The following is a 24,302-nucleotide window of genomic DNA, read 5'->3' on the forward strand; positions in this document are numbered from 1 at the left end:
CTTATTCATCAGCGAGCCGTAAAACTTTCTCTTTGCCGATATTTCCTGTAATTGGAATAATTACCATAACACGGGATGTTAATCTAACAAAATATGCATTACTTTATTCTCTCTTATTAGAGACATATCAGAAGTTTAGTTTAATTCCATTTTTTTTACTAGTGCTACGAAAGGAAAACTTCAAATCTAGCGTAATAATTATTCAAGCGAATGATGATAGGTGAGCGGAAGGCTGGGAAAGACCTAAAGATACGGAAAAAAGTTGAAGTCTTTTAGAAAAGTTTTTGGAATTTAAAAATAGATCTGTTCCTGTCTCAAGTAGATTTTGAGTCAAGTTTCTTTTAGGGTCCTCTTTACACTTATAAACGGGGCATAGGATTCCTCACTTCTTGAGCTTTTCATAGTCCCTTGATCCTAAAACAAGCAGATTCTCTTCCTTATAAAATATGGGGCTTATAAAATATGAACGAGGGGCTTTGTGTTGGTGTCCTGGAAGGGGGTCAGGGTGCTTCCGGGTCAAGGTATTTTTGTCTGTGTTGACTTAGAAAGGATCCCAGAGCTATTGGTCCTGTCAGCCAAGTAGATATGACTTGTGTGCGTGGATTGGTTTCGTTTTGTTTTTCTTCCCCTTTAACTGACTCTTAAATCAGTTGCTGGTATAGTTGAGTTTCTAAGAAACAGTGGAAACAGGTTGAAGAGGTATTTTCTAAGAAGGATTAAAAGTGCTTGAAGAGTTCATTGAATCTGGCAGAAGTGTCCCTGTTTATTAAAGTTTGTCACAGGTCCACAGAAGTAAAAACGGAGAGTCATTTATACTGGAGTGTTCAGTTTAGAAGTGTTTCTAAATGAAATGCTGGCTGCGCACCACGGGTAACAGAATCATTCCGTTAGAGATGCTTGTGTGGTTTGGAGACCCTGGTGCAAAAGGAAAGAAATGGTGGGAGCGGTAGCCAAGAGTTTCCCATAGTAGACTTTGCTTTCTGACTGTTCTCGAATTCAGGCATTCATTTATATGTTGGATCATGTTGTGTCTATTACAGTGGAATTGAGAGTTTCGCTGAGGCCTGTCTTGCAAGTGGTCACTTGTTCTGGGTAAGGCACCGTTTTCTGACCTCATACGTGGCGTTGCTTTCTGGTTAGGTGGACAGTGATTGACTTGCTGGGCTGAAGTAGGGGATCAAAGGACTTGAGGTGGTTTTTTGTTTTGTTTTGTTTTACTTATGCATAAAATTAACATGTATTTTATGAAGGACTTACTACTAATTACTTGTAATGAATCAAAGTCTGCCCACACACAGGTAGAGCTTTAATTCAGTTTCTCTCTTCTCTTTACCATTTTTTCATGCCATGTAATAGAAGTGCTATCTGTCTGTTGTGCATTGCTAAAATATTTATATGAAGTACACTTCTATCGCACAAACTGACTATATGCTGATGGCTGCTGCTCCAACCTCATTTCAAAATTTCGAAGTGATTTTATTGACAGTGTTGCTTAGGTTGTGGGTTGTAAAGCTTCTCTTTTATTTTTCCTTTCTAGGTTCAAAGCAGTGGCACATGATAGGCCACCTGCAGCCAGAAACCTCCTATGATATTAAAATGCAATGCTTCAATGAAGGAGGAGAGAGCGAGTTTAGTAACGTGATGATCTGTGAGACGAAAGGTAGGGGAGGGGTCAGAACTAGTGCTTTTCTCCCTGGACAGAACTAGAATTCTGAACTCTGGATTATTCCTCCTGACTGTCGATATATTTACTAAAGAAACTTTGGACTATTTTTTAGGTGCATCCATTTAGACTGTCCCAACAGTCTAGCCTTCTGTCGGCTAGAGAACTTGCCTTAAGAATAGTTTACATAAAGGCTTCCCTGGTGGCGCAGTGGTTGAGAGTCCGCCTGCCGATGCAGGGGACACGGGTTCATGCCCCGGTCCGGGAAGATCCCACATGCCGCGGAGCGGCTGGGCCCGTGAGCCGTGGCCGCTGAGCCTGCGCGTCCGGAGCCTGTTGCTCCGCAACGGGAGAGGCCACAACAGTGAGAGACCCGCGTACTGCAAAAAAAAAAAAAAAAAAGAATAGTTTACATAAGCGTTCATTGTATTCATTAACTTCTGTGTGACTCTGAGTAAGTCATTTCTCTTTTTTTCCTCCATGAAGGAACAGAAATATTTGCTGACTAATTATCTGAGACTGCTGTGAGAATTAGAATCCTTAAAAAAAAAAGTATAAGGGTGTTTAAGGAAAAGCACTACGTACGTTTAAAGTGGTTTCTTGAATGACAGATACGTATAACACTACCTACTCGTTCAATGAAGCGTAGTAAAGTTCAGAATTAGTCGGTAATTCTAAAGTGAAATTCTCAGCTCTGCCTGCAGACATAGATTAGCTGTAAAATATTACCATCGTTGAAAACAGAAGATACCACACTTGGATAATAGAAATAGCCAAAGTAGAAACAGGCTCAGAAAGATTGAATTATAAAGCTAAGACTCGGTTTCCTTGTTTAATTCTGAATCATGTGTCTTCCTGCTGCAAAACCCACATATTAAATTCACATTTAAACATATATACACACAGACCTGTAGACTTACCTTGAATTTCACTTGTTTAGCATATATTTGAGTACCTTTTTGTACTGAACACTGTGATATGTTCATGAGCATCTCTTACTTGCCTCCAGAGTGCTGTGAAACTTGGAGCAAAATTACGTAAAAATGAAATTTCTCATCTCTGTTCCCAAGACATTTAAGAGTCTAGCCAGGCGGAACATAAAACACAGACAATAATGTGCTAACTGTGCTGTTTTTAAGTATTATTAATTGACTTTGCTGGGGAATCAAAGGTTCTACCTACAGACTTTCAGATCAGTGAAAAACAAAAAACTTTAAAACGTTAACTGTTCATACTGAATGAGTTTCTAAAATGTGTTACACAGTCCCAGCCTGTTTAAGTAGAACATTTGATGCATGAGTTCTCCTTTTAAAGAAATGACTCAGAGTTCTTGCTGTGAACAGCAATTGTCTTATCTTTAGTAATTCAGTAAATATTGGAGGCCAGCCTCTTTCCCCCACCCTTAAAGATCATAGACTGTCACGACTTTCCTTTAGTTCTCTGCTTTCTCTTTATGTTTTTCACCTCACGTTGCTCACGTCATGCTCCTGCTGTCTCTTCTTATTCATGTTAATGGGACCGTGTCACTCACCATCCACTGCAGAAGTTTCTGACTTCAGTGAGAGGCTGGCAACTGGTCCTCAAGCTTGGTGGAATTTTGAATACATTAAGAGCAAATAAAGAGTGAATAAACCTGACGGACTTCCCTATGAGTAATCATGGTATTTCATGTGCGATCTGTAACATCCATTTTTGTCTCAGAAACTTGTTTGTTGTCTTTGGAATTGTCAGGGACCTTAGAATTGTATAATCCAACATACCACCCAAAGTAGAAATTTCCTACAGAGACTCTCTGCCAGGTATTCTTCCAGCTTTCAGTGATGGAGAGCTCTTTCCTTGGAAAGGCAGCCTCTCGTTGACTGATTTCCAGCCCTGTTCTGCATAGTTGAAGTTGCTAGAAAATAGAACCCCAATAGAATGTTTGTTGAAGTAGATTTTTTTAAAGACCACTCTGCTCCCGTAAGTTATTAGGAACCATAACAGGAAGTATACTGTAGTAACTAATAATCCTGACAAAATGGGTTGAACACTGCCGCGTGCCAGGCTCCATGCTGAGAGCTTTACTCTTCATGACAACCTATGATGGGGCTGTTATTATTATCTCCATTTTCCACCTGCAGAAACTGGTTCACGGAGGTCAAAGTCTTACAGCTAAGGATAAGTGATGGAACAGGTGAAAAACCTGGGCAGTCCGGTTCTAAAGATCCGGCCATCAACCACTATGCTCTACTGCTTTTCTATGACAGTTAAAGCATCAAGGGCATGTTATTTGGGGACAGAGAAAATGGGGTTCGTGTCCCACCTGTTATTAGCTTTTGTTGTCGCCATTATCCAGAGGACCAGTGAATTAGGGAAAAGCGCTGCGTTTATGTGGACTCCAACATTTTTTGGCTTGGGAAGTTTAATATTATGTGTGAGGTTTTCGGAATTGTATATAATTGTTCTAGTAGTCCAGAGTCGTGTCTTCTAGTATTATTCACAATCGAGAGGCATAAAATATCTAATTGTGAGTCTCATTCAGCTCAAAGTAGATGAGATCGAAAGGAGTTTTTGTCCCATCTGTAAGTTGAAATAGTTTTATGTCAACTCTTTGGGAGTCTTCTGCAAGTCCAATTGAGCAGATAATCATATAGCAGCTTGGGTTAGACCAAGTGCATCTGTGTCTCTGATCTTATAATTTCTTTAGAATTTGTGACCTAAAACCTTGACATTAGATTTTTAAACTTTTGAGTCCTCTTTGTGACTCACTGGTGGTCAGATCATCTCAGTACCAAGCGTAAACAGACTGGCTCGGATTCTTAACCAGACCTCCTTCGGAGAGTAAACCATTTCATAGAGTCTGTCTTCACTCTGACATCATGTTTTCCTGTATATTTCAACTAGTGAAACGGGTTCCTGGAGCTTCTGAGTACCCTGTCAAAGACCTGAGCACCCCTCCAAATTCTTCGGGGAGTGGAGGAAATGCTGGGCCCGCAAGCAGTCCCGCCAGAAGCAGCGACATGCTGTATCTGATCGTCGGCTGCGTTCTGGGTGTGATGGTGCTCATCCTCATGGCTTTCATTGCCATGTGCCTGTGGAAGAACCGCCAGCAGAATCCCATACAGAGTAAGTCATCCATCAGTGTCTCCTTCCCTTTTTCTAAAGATCAGTAGAGAAAGATTGTCAGAATAAATATTGATTTCTAACACGTTCACGTATGAGTGTCATGGTATAAAACACATTCGATACTCTTCATTCAGTGGAGGTGACTTTAAAACAGTTCTAGCTGTAAGCCAAAGTAAGTGGAGCATCAAATTAAACTGCCCAGGAGAAATAAACAGCAAAGCCCAAACTAAGCAGGTCTCTATGTAAATAGCTGACTTAGTGCTGGGAAACTCTGGCTCTGTCGGACCACCAAAGAGGATGAGGACTTGAAGCATGAGCTTTGGAATTGCTGCAGGAGCCCCTTCATACGGGTCCAAATCTTGTCAGTGAGGAATGGAAAAGGCATGATGGAAAGGAGGGTAGTGAAGACTTTTCTAAGTAACTGTCCTGGGATGACACAGATGAAGGTACTACAGTCCTGATTCGGTACTTAATGTGCTAAAACTTCTGCAGAGTGGCGTCCCCACCCCCAAATGTGTCCAGTAGTAGGAGTGTCCGAGCTGTCAGTGACGGTGCGTTAGAACCCTGTTCCCTTTTCTTTCCCCATTTTTCTTCCCCTCACGTTCCTACCATTTCTCTTCCCTCAGCTATCATAAAAGAGCACAGTCAGATCAATCAGAGTCTTTAGTCTCTGCTGGGAGGAAGTATTTTGGTTTCCTCTTTGGCCCCAGGAGAAAGAGATGAGAAAAGAGCAGAGGAAGACCCCAGCCGTGACAGGCACTCGAGCAGCTCTTAGCCGGGTCCTGCCCGTGGTCCCTTTTTAGTGAAGAGCTCAGGGTGGGGTGGGGCGGGGGAGGGGGGTAGAAAGTGATGTATTTTTATTGCCTTGGTGCCTTCCAGAAGATAGGCAGGGAGAGAAGTGGTGGTGGTACCAGGCTGAAAGAGCTGGCCATCCCTTGATTGGGTCTTTTTCTAAATGGTTTTAATGTCATTGACTCTGAGTGTGTGAGAGTGCACTGAACCGTTAAAAGAAGAGTATTGGTCTGGTGGTCTGAGCGAGATTAATCTGGCTAAAGTCATTTTCCTTTGTGACTTGATAACATGTTGAAAGATGGGAATTTATGACGGTAATGTTCATTCCGTCGTTCATTCAGAAGATACTCGTTGGCTCTCTCCTGTGTGCTCTGCACTGTGGTGGACAGTGCGGGTGTAATGCCCTCTCCTTATAGTTTAGTGGAGAAGAGAAGCAGGTATACTGATAATAACACACCTGTGATAATAACACACCTGTCATAGGAAGAGGAACACCTAGTCCAGTCTTGGCGCCTCCAATACCTGTGAAGAATCGATCGAAACTCTGACAACAAATCCTGTGTAGTTTAGATAATATACTTTCTAAAGGACATTTCACTTTTTCTAAATATATCTGGTAGGTGTGCCTCTGGGAATCAGATATTTGAGGTAGTTGTTGAAATGCTTTTAATATAAGGAAAGGGAATAATTAGCCTTTTGCCGTTGGTGCCTCGAAACTTCCAACTTGGCTGTAATAACCAAAGAACTATATGAATAGTGAATGTTTCCCCAACCCCATCCTTTTACTTAAAAGCGGTGTTTATTGCTTTTTGAAATATCCTACCTAAAGTTATCCTGTTGTTGTACAATTTCTTTCAGCACTTGGAAGCACAGGGGAATTTAAACACCTTTTCGTCGTGTTGCCGGTACTTTGATAGTTTCAGCTTGCATAGTTTATTAATTCTCTTTTGAGTAATTTCTCTCTGGTTAATTTCTCCTCCCATTAAAAGAGTCATAACTGACTTACAGTTCCTGGCTGACTCCACACTGTAAAGGAAATAACAGCAATAATTTTATTAAAGCATATCTCACTGGGAGGCTTTAAGCGAACACTTTTTTAGAGTATCTTATTTTATATAGTTGTATTTATATAGTTTATTTTATATAGTATAGTTATAGTTTATTAAGGGTTTAATTAATAAAACTTCCCAAGCAAGAAGAATTGTCCTTTTCAGTATCTTACCTTTTCTTTTTGTTGTTCTCTCTCAACAGAATATGACCCACCAGGCTATCTCTACCAAGGGTCAGATGTTACCGGGCAGATGGTGGAATACACCACTTTGCCTGGCACAAGCCGAATAAACAGAAATGTTCATGGAAGCTTCAGCAATGGCTGCTCCCATCTCCACCATAAGCTCCCCAGTGGAGTCAGCGGGAGCTTAAATGGAGGACTCTACTCTGGGCGCACGAGCTCTCTAACCAGGACGCGTGTGGATTTTGAACATCCTCGTCATCTAGTGAATGTAAGAGACCCAGTTATAAATAAAAGCGCCCCTGTGCCCCACGGTGCCAGGATACAAGAACGGGGCCAGCATGCGTGGTTTTTCCCAATATAGAAACCTCACAGGTTCACTGGAGTGGACGTAGCATGTATCACCAGCAGCCCCTTGATCCAGAGTCATGTTTGGAAGCTTTCTATTATCAGGCAGGAGTTATATTAATCAGTCTGATTTATATTTTTTAATTATTTGGCACTGGAAGTACAGGACCAGTAGCAAACAGACTGGAAGTTATTCTTGCGATGAAGCGGAAATACCATTGAGCGTGGACCAAACCAAATACTTTAAATTTGATTTATTCAGAGCAAACTCTGAAAGCTCATATGCTTAGACGAGTCAGGCAGATCTTGAAGCTGAGTGAAGCACGTTGGGGATGGGACAGAGCGGTGGAGGCGTGGGAGGGTTGTGCACTGCTAAAGCAGCGCCAGGTTCAGCGCCCATTGTTTGTATGCAGAGCTGAGGGCCCCGTGTGGCCTGGTCTTCTGATTTTTCGCGACATCCGTAAATCTAGGTGAAACCACCAGATTTTTTTGCACGTTGGCAGCTAATTCCAGTTTTAGAAAGCGTTGCGTGGGCCACGCACAGCATGTCTGCAGGCCACCAGATTGTCGCTTCTGACCCCCTGTGAGGTTTTTTTGATTTGTTTCGCCCCATGTGTGTTTCTGTGGTTTATGTTTTACAATATTAGCATTCTCTAGCCACAAGGAGTGATAAACCTTTAAAACTACTATATTTCAGGGATAACCGGCTGATAGTTTTTTTTTTTTTTTTTTTTTTTTGCGGTACGCGGGCCTCTCACTGTTGTGGCCTCTCCCTCCGCGGAGCACAGGCTCAGGACACGCAGGCTCAGCGGCCATGGCTCACGGGCCCAGCCGGTCCGCGGCATGTGGGATCTTCCCGGACCGGGGCACGAACCCGCGTCCCCTGCATCGGCAGGTGGACGCTCAACCACCGCGCCACCAGGGAAGCCCTAGAGTTTAATTTTTGAAATGAGAGTAGAATGACGGACGTATTTTAGATTTGTGCTGGTGAAAGAGATTCTCTGCACTAGGCAGTTTGATTTATTACATTGTTTGGATATGCATCCACATTATTTTTCAATCAGATAGATAATATGTTTAGTTTGTCAATTAGGCACTCGTTTACGTTTTTGTCATTGTTCTGATTACAGATACATTTGCCCATAACCCACAATGTGCTAAAGTTTGGAGAAGTTTAGAGATTTTTTTTTTTTTTTTTATCTTCAACAGTAGTAAAGGTTTATTAAAATATTACCTTTGGAGAACAAAACTATAATGTATATTTGTATCTTAAAGCTAGAAATCTAATGGCTTTCCTGTGACCTAGCTTTAGTATGTCATAGAAAAAATATTTAATTCGCTTTAGTGCATCTCATTACCAAACGAGAATAATGATTTCATTATTTTGTGTGGAAAGACATGGCTTATATTCAGACTTTCTGAAAACTTTTTTTGTCACCATTCCTAGTCCAAACTACTAACATTGTCCAAGAAACTGAAGGAGAGAGCATGACGCTTTGAACAGCACATGCTCTTTCCATAAGAAGAAAAAGTAACTCTGATGCTTGCTTTAGTATTTGAACACAGGACTTTGTGTTTTTTGAACAATGAGTTGCTATTTAAATAAGAGTTGCCCCATTAAGTGTACAATTTTAGAGGTTATCCTCTGTGATCTTAACTCATTCATTTTCTTACTATTCTCTTTGGGAAGGTGGAAATAGGGACATATTTTATTATTATTATTTTTTTTTTTTTTTTTTTTTTTTGCGGTACGCGGGCCTCTCACTGTTGTGGCCTCTCCCATTGCGGAGCACAGGCTCCAGACACGCAGGCTCAGCGGCCACGACTCACGGGCCCAGCCACTCCGCGACACGTGGGATCTTCCCGGACTGGGGCACGAACCCGTGTCCCCTGCATCGGCAGGCGGACCCTCAACCACTGCGCCACCAGGGAAGCCGGGGACATATTTTAAATGCTGTTGATCATAAAAATGATTGAATTAACTATAATCCGTTTAGTGATTCAAATAAATGCATCATCCTGTAGCTTGTTAACTTCATTTTTTTCGGAACCTTTGGAGTTTATCCTCATGGACTGAATGTAGCATAGGAATATTCTTTCTCTCAGAGTTTTCTTTAAAATTCCTATTGCTAGTTGGCTCAGGAATGTTGAGAGAAATTTTCAGTACTTTTGGTTTGCTTCGATTCTGGCTGTTGTTAGGAGATGAATGGAAGTGGAAAGTGTTCTGGGGAGAAACGATTGCCTGAACCTTTCCTAACCTTGAAGGCCTGTTCTGAGTCTGGGTGCAATGTAACAGCCTCCTTCACCCTTATCAAATTCAGTTCTGCTGTTTTGCTTTCGAAAGCAGAATTTTGACTCTGACCATAAGGCTGGTTCAAGCCCTAACTTCAGTTTTGAAGAGCTCTTGCCATCGTATATGTCAAGTGAACATTTTACAATGAGGTATGTGTTAATCTGGGCATTTTTCTTAATTGCTGGGCAGTTTCCGCCAAAAGCAACAGCAAAATATTAATACTCCGCTCCAAGTCACCGCTGGCTGAGAATCTGCTCCATCTGGAAAAATATAACATGCTTTAAGACTTCGTCTAGTCAAGTGAACAGACCTAATCGAAATAATTACAGGAAAATGAAGATGGGTTTATCTTGTGACGTCATTCAAACAGATTTCCACCCTGTTTCTCCAACCGGCATCCCATAAAATTTTTCCATGACTGCTAGGAAGGTAAAAATGAATAGGAGGTTATAACGCATAGAATATATTGGGCCCATTAGATTTGAAACACTGAAGGGAAGTGACTAAACTTCTCCCTTCATTTACTTGCCTCCTTCCAGTACAAACATACATGCAGAAAACATAGGAGTTAACTTTTTGGAGAACACTTTTAATATCATGCAGCACTCATTTGTGAATACAAGTAAATAGTGATAAACGTAACGTGGCTCAGGGAGATGGTTAAAATATACCACGTAGCCATTTATTGTTGGTGCGGCTTTTACATTTGAGGTGATGTGGTTACGAGTCTATGGCACCTTCAGCACTCTCTTTTTCTCTTTTTCCCTGTACTTGCTTCCTGATAAGGGTGGTGGCCTGTACACGGCAGTACCTCAGACTGACCCGATGGAGTGCGTTAGTTGTCGAAATTGTCGGAACAACAATAGGTATGTTGCTGTGTTTGCACAGGTGGTTGTGAATAGTTATGTGGCTTCCTTTGTTATTCTCCCTTCGGCAAAGGAAGTTCTTACAATTTTACCTAAGTTATAAAATCTCAGAATGTGGAGTCTTAAGTTTAAGGCTGTTACTCAGTTTTTGCCCCAGCTTTACAATTTTTACCTTTCTGTGCTTTGGTTTCTTTAGATATATTGACAATTTGGATGACTTTATTTCTCACTGAGATACTTTTAAGAGGTTTGATGTTTTTGAAATCTTTGAATTCGTGTCATTCTCTGCATACAGACTTTATCTTTTCTCACCTGGTCTGTTTTCAGTAGAGTTCTTTTCTATGCTATGTGATATTTTCTACTCTATATTCTGGATGAGAGCATGTTTGAATGTTAGGGGGAAAACCCTGTGTGTATGGTAATGTTTTTTCATAGTAACATTACTGAAATTTTCGTATCAGATTATTCAATTTTTTAAAAACTCTTAAAACCTTAAGATAATTAAGTAGCATAATCTTGCTTTCTTTTAATTTCTGTTTTTCTAAATTAAGAGTTATATGTACTCACAATACTTCAGACAAGATAAAAATAAGTAGAGTGAAATGTACATTTAAATTTTGACAGGATATTCAGAAAGCTTTCATGCTAGGTCTCTACGTATTAATCCCAAAGGGTTATCAAATATTTTGTTGTACTGAAGTTGCATCTGTCAGAAATCTCAGTTCTTTCTCTTACATAATGATGGTGTTTGATTACATGGTCTCAAAAGTCCTTCCCAACTCTAAAGCTCTGCAACTTAAAAATCATATTATAGTTAGTACAGAAAATACCTGGAGTATGGACTGGAGTTTGGTTATTTCATTACTGAAATGGGATTTGACCCATATTTTCTAAAACGAATTATGAAGTTAACAGTTGCATCTGGGAGTTATCAAAACCAGAACTTGAAGAAGGAATCGGTCGACCATTGAATTAAAAGTATGTTGTTTCATCATGTGTTTTGAGAGCTGCAGAGCAAACGCAATAAAGCTTTCTGGAGATTTTTTTTTTTTAATCATTTACTTAACCCATCTTAGGGTTTCTATATTAGCAAGAGCCATCTGCCTGTCTTGTGTACTAAGATTTGCTTGTTACACTTTAAAATTCTGTATGACCCTAGCTAGATTTTAAGATGCTCGTAACAGTGAAGCTACAGTTTTGTCCTGAGCTTGTCAAAGGCTTTATCACAACTTGTTAGGAGCATGCTAAAGAACTGGTAAAGATGGTTTATACGCCTGGTAAGTAATCAGATGGACTCAATTAAAACACATCCTTTGTGGTTCCTGTGGCCATCAGCAAATGTGATTCAACCCAGACGTTAGAATGATGGAATGAGCGGACCTCAGGTCTAAGAATAAGTAAACGTAGGCTTTGCCACTGCTTAAATCTATGATCTTGGGAAAGTTATGTAATCTCTCTGAGGCTATTCCTTATCTGAAAAATGGAGAATTGTCCCAGATAGTGTAAAATTGCTCCCGACATACTCTGATTATAGATTTTGGTAATTTGCTGCTCGTCATCTTTATGATGAGGTATCATACCCTAGTACCAAAAATACATCCCATTTCCTTAAAAGAATTTGAATGACTTCTGCCATCTTGCGTTCATGGCCATTTTTGTATGTGTGAGCGTGTGTGTATGTGGCATTTGGGGGGTTTATTATACATGGTTTTTTTTTCCTTTAAGACAGTGGACAATTATACTTCTATTGGCTTTCAAGTTAATGGCCTCTTGCATTTCATGTATGGGGGTTTTATCTGGGAGCATAGGTGAATTCTCTGCAGCCTGAGAAAGCCAGCTTCTGTTTCTCCCTGGCCTAAATCATCTTCCTACCTCAGAGTCTACCTGTTTAGGGCAAACCTTCGCTTACCTGCCTTGCCTCCGAGGTTAGCCAAGTGGCTCATCTGGCTTCCAGGAGCGCTTATGTGGTTTTGACACAGATGAACATCAGTAAGTACCTATCTTCAACTCTGCCAAATTGGAATCATTAAATCTAAAGCACCTAACTCATTTAACGTTGCAACTGAAAACAGGTATCCCCTCTCAAGATCCCCAAGATGGCAAAATTTGTAATAAGCTTCTAATACTGAGAGGCAGGTGATATATCATGTGCTCCCCAAATATGCACAATTTTCGTCAATTTATACTTTTAGAATGTCGACATTATCGCTAAGACTAAATTTGCGTTTCCTAATGCCAACTGAAAAGAGTGTGTACACTAAAAGAGGTATAATTTCAGTTAAGACATATGAGGGCTATCCAGGGGATATTTTAGTGTTTTTCGCTCTTCAGTCAAAAGAAACATTTACACTAGCCACTGGAATAGGTTCTGAGGTGTTTCCAGGCAGAAGGAATCACGAGTCATGGAAGGAGGAAGGATAATGCTTACATGAGGGTAAACAGTCCAGTTCAGTGGGTATCAAACTTCAGCACACACTAGAATTAACTTGGAGCACTTGTAAAAACACAAATTATGAGGCTCTACTTCTAGAGTTTGTGAGTCAGTAGGTCTCGGGTGGGGACAGAGAATTTGCCTTTCTGATGAGTCCCGGGGCTACTGGTGCTGCTGGTCCTGGGACCATGCTTTGAGAAACACTGACATAATGTAGCTGGAGAAATGCAAATAGAGGGAGCAGGATATAAAACTGGAAAACCAGTCTGAGTTTATATCATGGATGACCCTTACTGTCAGGGTTTACTAGTCTATTTAATCAACATTTATTGAGTGCCCACCATGTCCTAGGTACTGGCCCAAGCCCTCCCTCCAGAGAGCCAACAGTTAATAATAGTGACTCACAGCCAGAGCTTGAAGTATAGTGAGTAGAGTTTGAAGAAGCATATTGAATCTTGTAGTTTTATATTTAAGGAATAGAAAAAAATCCCTATTGTTTCTATAATATACAATACAGGAGGGATGTGAGATTTTTACATTAATCAAAAAGGGGGATATGGGTTAAGTGTTGAGAAACACTGGGCTTAGTGGCACAATGATTCTTTTGAAGATTTTTAAGAAAGGGAGCCATCTGTGCAAGATAATAATAAGCTGGTTAATGGTAGTAGGCAGTACGCTGGTAGGATTGGAGGGAGGAGACCAGTGTGACTACATATGTAATGAAGGCCTTAGCTTCACGCGAGGAATGGGGGTGGAAAGGAAGAGAAACGTGAGATTCTAGAGCTGGAATCTTTAGGACTTGGCCATTGACTGATTGGGATCTGGGAAAAAAATGGGAGGTTCAAATGAATAGAAAGTTTCAAACACGGAATGACCTGGTGGTGGCCACGGTGATAGTCATATAAATAAGAAGCTTAATAAAATGATATACGGAGGAAAGTTGATGAATTTGGTTTGGGGTTTTAGAGTTTCAACTGCCAGTTGGGTATCTAAGTCAAGGAGACACAGGAAAATGCTGGTCTTGGGTTCAGGGGGTAGATTGGGACAATGATCTCTATATTTCAGAGTCATTTGTATCAAAGTGATAGAATTTAAGAATAGGTGAGATCACCGATGGAGACAATAACCGTGGCAGTTTGATTATTTTTATATATTTAATTATTTAAGGTATTTGTTTGCTTTATCTCTTAAGGCTTTTTTTTTTAAGCTTTTTGATGTGGACCATTTTTAAAGTCTTTATTGAATTTGTTACAATATTGCTTCTGTTTTACTTTTTTTGGCCCCGAGGCATGTGGAATCTTAGCTCCCCGACCAGGGATCGAACCCACACCCCCGGCACTGGAAGGCGAAGTCTTAACCGCTACACCACCAGGGAAGTCCTTATTTCTTAAGTATTTAAAGTGATTAGACATCTTTTCTATAATCCTCTCTTTTATTATTTTTTGCTTATTGCCTTGATATATCTTCAAAGAGATGAGGAAAGGGGTGTGAAAATCAGCAGAGAGAAAGGGAAAGAGGATTCATTCATTCATTTATTCATTCAACGGACATTTGTTGAAGGTCTACAGTGGGCCAAGATAGGTGCTGAGGCTACAGTTGTGAGCAAAACAGGCATTGTCCCTGTCTTCACTGAGCTTATAGTTTGATGGGGAGACATGTCTTTTAAAAAAATGACATAATAATCGTAAAAATGAATATATAATTAAAACTGGACGCTTTAAAGACAAAGTAAAGAACGTAGTAGAAGGGAAAGACTTCCCTTTTGCTCTGAAGAATTTGGAAAACTAGGTAAAAGAGGATGGGGGCTTTCCAGGCAAAGGCAAGGTACCATTTATGCAAAATCTTTAAAGCAGAATGCCGGAATCCTCACAGAACTTAAAGAAGGCTAATGTGGCAGGAACCTCGTAAGCGAAAGGGTCAGAGGTAGAAGATGAGTGAAATCAGATGGTACGGAGCCATGGCGAGTCAGTGAAAGATTTTAAGTAAAAGAACATTGTGATAGAGCACTCCTGGAGGATAGAGTTTGGAGAATCCATTGGATGGCGCAGGAAAGGATGCAGGGGACCAGTTGGATGGCTATGGCAGTAGTCCAGATGAGAAATAGTGCACTAAGATAGCTACAGTAGATACAGAGAGAAGTAGGTGGGTTGGAGAGTTTTAGGAGGTGCGGTTTTTAAAAAAGACGTAAGTAATTGTGTGAGGAGGCAGCAGAGGGGGAGGTGTCAAGGATGGCGTCCAGGTAATTGGATGCCGTCACTGAACGAGGAAACACTGCAGGAAAGAGCTTATACCTGTCTACCCCTCACACACTTGGGAGTCATCCCCTTAGACCCCGGGGGTGCCTCATCAAACTCACCTTGACCCAGGGCAGCTGTCTTAGTCCACAGGTGCCTGAGAACTGACGAAGGCCTTTCCACGTGGAATCTTGCCTGCACTGTGTCTTGCCACCCCAGTTTGTTTTTTTCTGCCTTCTTAGGTTTAAACTTGAATGTATTTCTTAGAGTGGGCTTTCAAGAAGCAAGTCATTGCCAACCTTAGGCCCCTTTTCTCATCCTTCTATTTTAGTCATAGAAAAGTTTGCTTTTCTTGTCTAAACTGGCACATTGACATGCAGATTTGACATCAGATAAGAGGGGCGTGTGCACTCCCGCAACCTGCGGAGTTTTATTTGCTTCGAGGGCTTTTGTGGCATTTGTAGAAGACTGCCTGCCTCACTGGGTTCAGCCCATGTGAGCTTTTCAGGTTTGAGAGTAGCATGTAATAGCTCCCTATATGAACAGCTGGAAAGAAGCATATTTAATGAGGCTTTTCAGGGAGCCAGCCCCCTACACAAGAGACGCAGCTGAGAGTCTTGTGCAATTTGGGCACTGCAAGAGTTAAACAGATTTTAATCAAATAGCTTTCTACCCACCTCCTCTCCTCAATTCAAAAAGCAGTAGTGCAGTTCTGGATATGTAATCAAATGGGGTTTGTCAGTTGCTTGGCTAGTTTAATGGGAAGGGATTGACATTAAATCTGCTCTGTTTACCATCAGTCTTGATAATCTGTAAGAGAGTAGAGGGGACACTGATGAAATTCACAGATGAACAAACTGAGAGGTCCCATCAGGAGGGAACAAAAAATTAACTTTAAGGGTCCTTGAGAGATTGGAAATGGGCAGGAAGTAGCCAAGTAAAAATCAGCTTGGAAAAATGTATATAATCCATCTGGGAAAAAAAGTACTATCTATACCTGGCTGATGGTCAAGAGGAGAAATAAAACTATTCGGAATAGTGCTTTAGAACACATAGATATAAATGACCTCCAAGTTTTTACATAACGATCACCTTAAAAGTCTGTGTATTGCTGGGTTTGGGGGTGCTCTTTCACCAACTTGAAGCCTTCCACTGCTGTCAGATATGCGCAGGTAAAACTAGTGTCTGGAGATGAATATGAAAACATTTCATTATAGTCGTAGTTCTTTCAGACCTAGAGTTTGGTCTGCCCAGTTGGTTTGTTAAGTATGAAAACAACTGCTTATCCAGGACTCCTGGACTCCTTTCCTGCAGCAGGTTAATTGGTTATGACTACAGCCATCTCCTATCCCTGTCCACTCAGCTACTTCAGAACTAGCCATAAAACCAAAGGAAGAAAACACGACAAAGCCTAAGATTTGGATTCTCTTCCATCTATGGTAATCAGCCTGATCCCCTAAGAAAAATATTGAAAGAACTATGTCTAATTTCTTTAATTGATCAGTACCTTCCTTTTGAGTTACATATCTCCTGCTTTTGATATGGAGACCCAATCCTGTTGTCAGCGAGTCACATGGTTAGACTCGTACTTTTGGTCTTTTATTTGTAGGATTTTGTGTGTGTGTGTGTGTGTGTGTGTGTGTGTGTGTGTGTGTGTGAACTTGCCATGTTCGGTAATGCACTCAGTCATTTATAGTCACCCAACATGTTGTTGGGTGACAGTCACCAAGAAACTAATTCCCAAAAGGAAATTCCCACTGCAGCATCCAACAAAGAGTGTACGGTGAGAATGGAGAACCTTTATGGGCCCTGGAGGAATGTCATCAGGGTTCTGCTGCACAGTTACTGATGACTTCCCCCAAATAAGGGCTAGGTCAGCAAAATAACAGACACAGGGGCAAGAGGAAACAGCAGGGGTGAGCTGAATATTAAAACAAACCACCACCAAAATGAAACCGCCTCAGAAGAAGTTCATGAAGCACATTCACGAAAATAAGCATCACACATCCAAGAGGCTCATGGGTTGTTAGTCCCTGCCCTCCAGGGATAATCAAAAGAGGAAACTTAAGGAAAAATGTATATAATTATCTAATCAGAGTTATTCTGCACATAATCATGCTTAACAAATATTCAGCTGTGTAATCAGAAATGGGATACTTCTCTGCAAAATATTTTAGAGGTGCTATGTAGTTTTACTGGAACGTCCAAAATATGTTTAGTCAAATACTAAAGCAATGTATTCTTTCAAAAACAATCCTATGCTACTATTCCAATTTCTTATTTCCTAGTCTGTGCTATTCAGATTGTTGGTGAAATAGTTTATTTTTATGACACTATAATAGTCATTCTCCTACCTTACAGCTTGGTCGCACAGGCCTCTCCTGTTTACTAAAAGATATCTTAGTAATAAACTAACAGGTCCCAGACTACATGAATTCTTGCAAAACAGCACAGATTTTTGTATGTGGCATGATGCACAGAGTTCTATTTACTCAATGTTTTAAAATTAGGAAAAGTCGTTTCATTGAGCCAGAGACAACTCAGTGAAAACTTTCACCCCACTTTAAGCCAATAGTAACTGCAGTTGAAAGATTGTTTGAGAAGCCTAAGATAGTAAAATTACAAGCTCTTTGTATCGTGTAAACTGTAAGATGTGCATTATAAGAGCATCTTTTTTTTTTTTTTTTTTGCGGTACGCGGGCCTCTCACTGTTGTGGCCTCTCCCGTTGCGGAGCACAGGCTCCGGACGCGCAGGCTCCGGATGCGCAGGCTCAGCGGCCATGGCTCACGGGCCCAGCCGCTCCGCGGCATGTGGGATCTTCCTGGACCCGGGCACGAACCCATGTCCCCTAGCATCGGCAGGCGGACTCTCAACCACTGCGCCACCAGGGAAGCCCCTATAAGAGCATCTTAATGAATGTGATACATTTGCAGACACAGACATTTGCCCTTTTCTCTCTCTCACTTGTTATAGATTTGGGTCCCTTACATTTACGTATATACAGGTATTATTTTTGTGATTATCTGATTACTTTAGAAACTTTAGGGACTTCCCTGGCAGTCCAGTGGTTAAGACTCTATGCTTCCACTGCAGGGGGCATGGGTTCGATCCCTGGTCAGGGAATTAAGATCCCGCATGCCACGCAGCAAGGCAAAAATAAATAAGTAAATAAAGCCACAGTTTTTTTTAAAAAAAAAGAAATTTTAATTAAAGCGTTATCAGTAAAAGAATTGTTTTACATGTTATATGCCTAATTATATTCAGAACAGGTATTATATTCCTTTTTTATCGACTATGACCTCTGTGCTTATATCTTAGCATGTAGCCCCCAAGTTGAAGCCATATTTATGTCAACACATGTAGACATCCAGAAATGAACTAAAAGTAAGGTGACTGAACTTTTTATATTTGGTTATCTACGTGGTTAATTACTGATGACTATGAGTTAGGGTTTGGCATACTAGAAAATTTTAAATCAGTTCGGTTTATCATGTTGAAATTTGGGTTATAATCATGTTAACAGTCTAACTCAAATGACGATGTTACTACCAGCACCACCCTGTTAATTAAGAGTCACAGTTCGGAATAAAAGTATACACTGCTGTGATTTTCTATATCACTTACCTGAAAAATAGCTGCTAAAGAATATGTAATAGGAAATTGCACTTTTCTCTTGCTAAATATCTGTAATTTCTTTTAAAACATGTGTATTCTGCTTGTTAACTCCCAGCACATAAAACCAGGTGACAGTATCAGCCCTCTAATTACCATCCATCGTAGTTGGCCCTGGCTCTTCTGTCCTGACCATCCCTCGGTCCTGTCCCATCCATGTAGCTCACCTTCATTCTCATGGAAGTGCTCTACACTCAAACTGTTAGACTGCCCTTAGATTTCCTTTAAAAATCTCGTCCTTTGCTTTAAATTAAAGAAATGAGCAGGACAGAAAAGAAACTAAAAGGAACAAAACAACAGAAGAACTTAAGGCATCTTATTATCTGGTGAGTCTTCATTATTTTATGTCAGCATTATGAAATTAAATTCATATTAGATCTATATAAGCCAATTATTAACTTATAATATCTTGTGTTTAGGGAACTGCCCTGGTGTTTCAAATCCTGGCAAGTATATTTTTTTCCTACACCTTAACTTTACTTTTTTAAATGAAAACTTCTCTTTCTGACCTGATCCTCTTTTGTCTTTCAGGTTTCTAGCACCTTTGTATTACTTCCAGATTCCTGCAGAGAAATGGAACATCAAGCCAGAAGCTCACTTAGTTTGTTTTACATCATGATCGGGGATTTCATTAAGTGCCTGACTGTGCTCCATTGTGTCACTAAGAGCTTTCTCCGCCACCTAGGACGGGCATTGCCCGTCCTCCAGAAGACTGAATTTTAAGTCAGAGAACTTTGAAGCCAACAGGTAGAAGAAAGACCAAACAACAGAACTAGTATGGAACAAGGACAGAGATAACTACTATTGTGGTACAAAAATCTTAAGGGGTAAGTGTATGGTTCACTCTCACTTTATTTTTTTGGCCGTGCCGAGCGGCATGCGGGATCCTAGTTCCCTGACCAGGGATCGAACCTGTGTCCCCTGCAGTGGAAGCATGAAGTCTTAACCACTGGACTGCCAGGGACGTCCCATGGTTCATTCTCACTTTAATCTACGTGTATTATCTTAGTTTTAGGTATGGTCTGTTATAAGGTATCTTGACCAATTAGTTTAATTGTTGCTCCTTGATAATAAATTTACTTGCTTACAGAAAAGGTTATTTAAAAAGTCTGATGTTCTAATGTTTATTATTTTTTCAGCATTTTTGAGGTCATACGATATGCCATTTACTGTGTGCTTGGTGCTGGACATTATGATCTTAATTAGAGTCTAACATGCATTAGTACTTTTATTACTTCCTAGACAATAAAATACTTTAGAACATTTTAACTCCAGTTCCCTCCCCAGTGTTTTGTTATTTTTGTCATGTGGTTTAATTCTATAAATATTTAAAATCCTTTAAGACAATACAGTTACTGTTTTTTGCGGTCGATATTTAGTCACAATTCCCGACATTACCTTTGTTGCTATTCATCCCTTCTTTTTTACCAGTTTTTATTGGAGTATAGTTGATTTACAATGTTGTATTAGTTTCAGGTGTACAGCAAAGTGAATCAGTTATACATGTATATATAACCACTCTTTTTTAGATTCTCTTCCCATATAGGTCATAACAGAGTATTGAGTAGAGTTCCCCGTGCTATACAGTAGGTTCTTATTAGTTATCTATTTTGTATAGAGTAGTGTATATATTTCAGTCCCAATCTCCCAATTTGTCCCTACCCCCCTTCCCCCCTTGGTAACCATAAGTTTGTCTTCTACATCCGTGACTCTGTTTTGTAAATAAGTTCATCTGTACCCTTTTTTGAGATTCCATATATAAGCAATGTCATATGATGTTTGTCTTTCTCTGTCTGACTTACTTCACTCAAGATGATGATCTCTAGGTCCATCTATGTCACTACAAGTGGCATTATTTCATTATTTTTTATGGCTGAGTAGTATTCCATTGTATATATGTACCACATCTTCTGTATCCATTCATCTGTCGATGGACATTTAGGTTGCTTCCATGTCCTGACAATTGTACGTAGTGCTGCAATAAACATGGAGGTGCGTGTGTCTTTTTGAATTATGGTTTTCTCCAGGTATTTGCCCAGGAGTGGGATTGCTGGATCATATGGTAGCTCTATTTTTAGTTTTTTAAGGAACCTCCATACTGTTCTCCACAGTGGCTGCACCAATTTACATTCCCACCAACAGTGGAGGAGGGTTCCCTTTTCTCCACACCCTCTCCCTCATTTCCTGTTTGTAGATTTTTCTGTATTTCTTCCTGTTGTCTGCTGGTACTCATTTTCCCTCAACTTGAAGAATTCCGTGTAGTATTTCTTGTAGTAAAGGTCTGAGGGTTACATATTCTCCCAGATTTTTTGTCTGGAAATGTCTTCAATTCATCTTCCCTTTCAAAGGGTATTTATTACTGTTCATTAAATTCTAGGTTGGCGTTTACTTTCTTTTTGTGCTTTAACGATGTCATTCCATTATTTTGTTGCTTCTGTTGTTTCTATTGAAGAATCATCTATACAGCTGTTGTTCCCTTTCAAGGTGATAATGTCTTTTTCTTCTGGCTGCTTTTATGATTTTCACTTTGTATTTTTGCTTCCAGCCATTTAATTATTCACATTTGAAAGTATAATTTTCTTTGTATTTATTCTGCTTGGGGTTCATAGAACTTCTTAAATCTGTGGCTTGAACTTTCATCAGTTTTAGAAAATTCTTAGCCTTTAACTCTCCAGATATAGCTTTTATCCCATTCTCTCTTTTCTGTCCTCCAGAGAGATGCCAACTTTACAGGCATACCTTGGAGATATCAAGGGTTTGGTTCCAGACCACTGCAATAAATTGAATATTGCAATAAAGTGAGTCACATGAATTTTTTGATTATGTCCCAAAAAAATGTACATACCTTAATTTAAAAATACTTTATTGCTTAAAAAAATCCTAACCATCATCTGAGCCTTCAGTGAGTCATAATCGTTTCACTGGTGGAGGGTCTTGCCTCAATGTTGATGGCTGTTGACTGATCAGGGTGATGGTTGCTGAAGGCTGGAATGACTGTGGCAATTTCTTAAGACAGCAGTGTTTGTGGCACCTCAAAACAACTACAGTCAAAGGTCATTGATCACAGATCACCATAACAAATATAATAATAATGAAAAAGTTTGAAATATTTCGAGAGTTAGCAAAATGTATGACAGAGACAGAAGTGAGCAAACGCTGTTGGAAAAATGGCGCTGACCAACTTGCTTGACGCAGGGCTGCCACAAACCTTCAGTTTGTATAAAACGCGTTATCTGCGAAGTATAATAAAGTGAAGCATAATAAAATGAGGTGTGCCAGCATATATTTTTGAGCTTTTTTCTATGCCTCGTATGCCTCTTAAGCTTCTTTCTATATTTTCCATCCTTTTGTGTCTGTGCTTCAGTCTGAAGACCGTGCAGAGACACGCTTCATGTTCAGTAAACCTCTAGTCATCTGTGTTCAATTTGGTCTTAACTCCATGAATTGAGCTCTTCGTTTAGGTATTCTACTTTTTAGTTTAGAAATTCCAAATAATAATTATTATTAGATTCTAAGTCTCTGTTAAAATTCTCCATCTTGTCACCTGTTTTCTTGAATATGTTCATCCAGTTCTTTTAAAATCTTTGTCTCCTAACTCAATGTCTGCATCACTTAGTTTTCTCTTGTTTCTGTCTCCAGAAATGCCACGTAATTTTTTACTGAATTCTGGACATTGCATATAATAACTCATAGAGTCTCTGGAAGATGTTTTCTTGCCCCAGAAAGGATTTACTTTTGTTTTTGGCAGGCAGTTAGGCAAGGGGCAGATCATTTTAACCCAATCAGCGATTGAGCTGATTTAATGCTGAGTTTCCGTCTTTTTAAAAGCCTTGTCTATTCCTGCTTCACTGTTATTTTTACAATGTAACCCTTCAAGGGTCCCAGTGAAAAGCCTGGGGGTGTTTACGGGGCCTCTTCTCTTTGGTAGGCTCTGAGCTCCAATTTCTGTCTTCCCAGCCCCAGGAAACTGCCAGAAGTTCTGCTCAGCTCCTTAGCCACTTCCTGCTGACGTCTTAGCGTTTCATCCTGCACTGAACTGGGCGGATGCCTCATGAGGAAAAGTGGTGCTGAAACTCACATTTACCTTTTTTCTGGAATCTCAGCCACTTAAGTGCTGGAGTAGCTCTCTGATGATTTTGACAGATTTAAACTAAAATTTCGCCATCGTTTTTAATTGCCAGGTTGCTTTTGGCAGGAGAGTTGTTCTGATATAATCAGCCATAGCCAGAAGCCAGGAACTTAATTTTTAAGAATGATTTCCAGCGAATCATGGTAGCCACATAGATTCCCCTGACCAGAGATATTTATGGTTTTTTGAAATCAGAATCCTTCTTACTCTCTAATTCCACAATTGCCATCTACTGTAATTTCCTCAATTATAAGACGCTTGAGTCTGAAATAGCATGGAGGAATACACACTGGTCTTTAGCTGGAATGTGGGAAGTACCCTGTTCTCATCAGCTATACGTCTATAGCCCATCTCAAAGTTGAGCGCTCCCAGTGTCTTTTATACCTTCTTATATTACACTTACTACATTATATTGTAACCATTTGTTTACTTTTTCTCCTCTGCTAGACTGAGAGCTGGAACCTGTTGTATTTATCTTTATACTTTCAGTGTCTACCACAGTGTCTGACATTTAGAAAGTATCAGCAAATGGTTTTAGAATAAAGGGTTCTTCTAAGTAACATTATTTATAGATATATAATATCTATTAAATTCTCATTAGTAGTAGTTTGAATGCAAAAAGATTTTTCCAGGAGTTCCCAGGTGCTCCAGTGGTTAGGACTCAGCGCTTTCACTGCTGTGGCCCCGGCTTCAATCCCTGGTCGGGGAACTAAGATCCTGTAAGCCATGCAGCACGGCCAAAAAAAACAAAACAAAACAAAAAAAAACAAGAAGATTTTTCCCCTGGACTTGCCCCATATTTTGGGTGAGTACCCTGTTTACGGTCTGTGGATTCTCATGAATTGAATACATTCAGGGGGATTTTCAGGTTCCCTGGGTGTTGCGACAGTGGAAGAGACTACTGAAAAAAGAGACCGATAACATGGACATTTTAAAATGGATGTCAAGAGATTCGTGTTCACCCTCGTCAGCACCCCGGAAGAAATTTTAAGTTCAGAGTTGAATAAAATGTACATCAGACCAATAAGGAATGCCACGCTTTCCTGGAGTCATGATCTGTCCAGCGCGGTGCTTTGATTCTGACTCCAACGAACTTTCTTCCACACCAGTGCTCCCTCCACTTTTGACTGCCTTAACACTTGCATGGGAACACAGATATTCTTTCAATCAGGTATATATCTTTCCTGTACTATTAAAAGTTAAAATTACAGTCATATTAGATAATGCTGTAGTCAAATTATTCTGTGCAGATGAATACCTGACAGACATACTTTGCTTTCATGCCAGGTGACTGGTATCTGAGTTCTACTAAGTGTAGAGTGAATATATTTCTCTATTTGAAATTAAAGTTGGACTCATTTAAATTAAGGATTTGTTTTCCTGACAGATGTCTTATTCTCTTCCAGGTTCCGAGTCTTCATGCTTAGGATTTGGTATTTCTAATAACTTGAACCAACAGAAATGCTGGTAACAGTTGCATGGACTTCCTTTTACTGATTTTCTTACGCTCCAGAAGCATACCATCCCATGTTCAAAG

General features: G+C 40.1%; 1 protein-coding gene across 3 annotated transcripts in view; it reads left to right on the forward strand.

Annotated features, from left to right (window-relative positions):
* CDON (cell adhesion associated, oncogene regulated) overlaps window positions 1-24,302 on the forward strand; it is a 103,139-nt gene that overhangs the window by 73,296 nt on the left and 5,541 nt on the right. For 2 of the 3 annotated variants that reach the window (XM_032641634.1, XM_032641635.1), the window contains 4 exons: window positions 1,538-1,660; window positions 4,547-4,768; window positions 6,812-7,062; window positions 10,219-10,298. In XM_032641634.1, coding sequence (XP_032497525.1) covers window positions 1,538-1,660; window positions 4,547-4,768; window positions 6,812-7,062; window positions 10,219-10,298 — 676 coding nt within the window. Of the gene's footprint in view, window positions 1-1,537; window positions 1,661-4,546; window positions 4,769-6,811; window positions 7,063-10,218; window positions 10,299-19,195; window positions 19,515-24,302 lie in introns of those variants that run through there. The other variant, XM_032641636.1, reaches the window with a different exon arrangement.

Source organism: Phocoena sinus, chromosome 8 (genome assembly GCF_008692025.1).
Source record: "Phocoena sinus isolate mPhoSin1 chromosome 8, mPhoSin1.pri, whole genome shotgun sequence".
NCBI lineage: Eukaryota > Metazoa > Chordata > Mammalia > Artiodactyla > Phocoenidae > Phocoena > Phocoena sinus.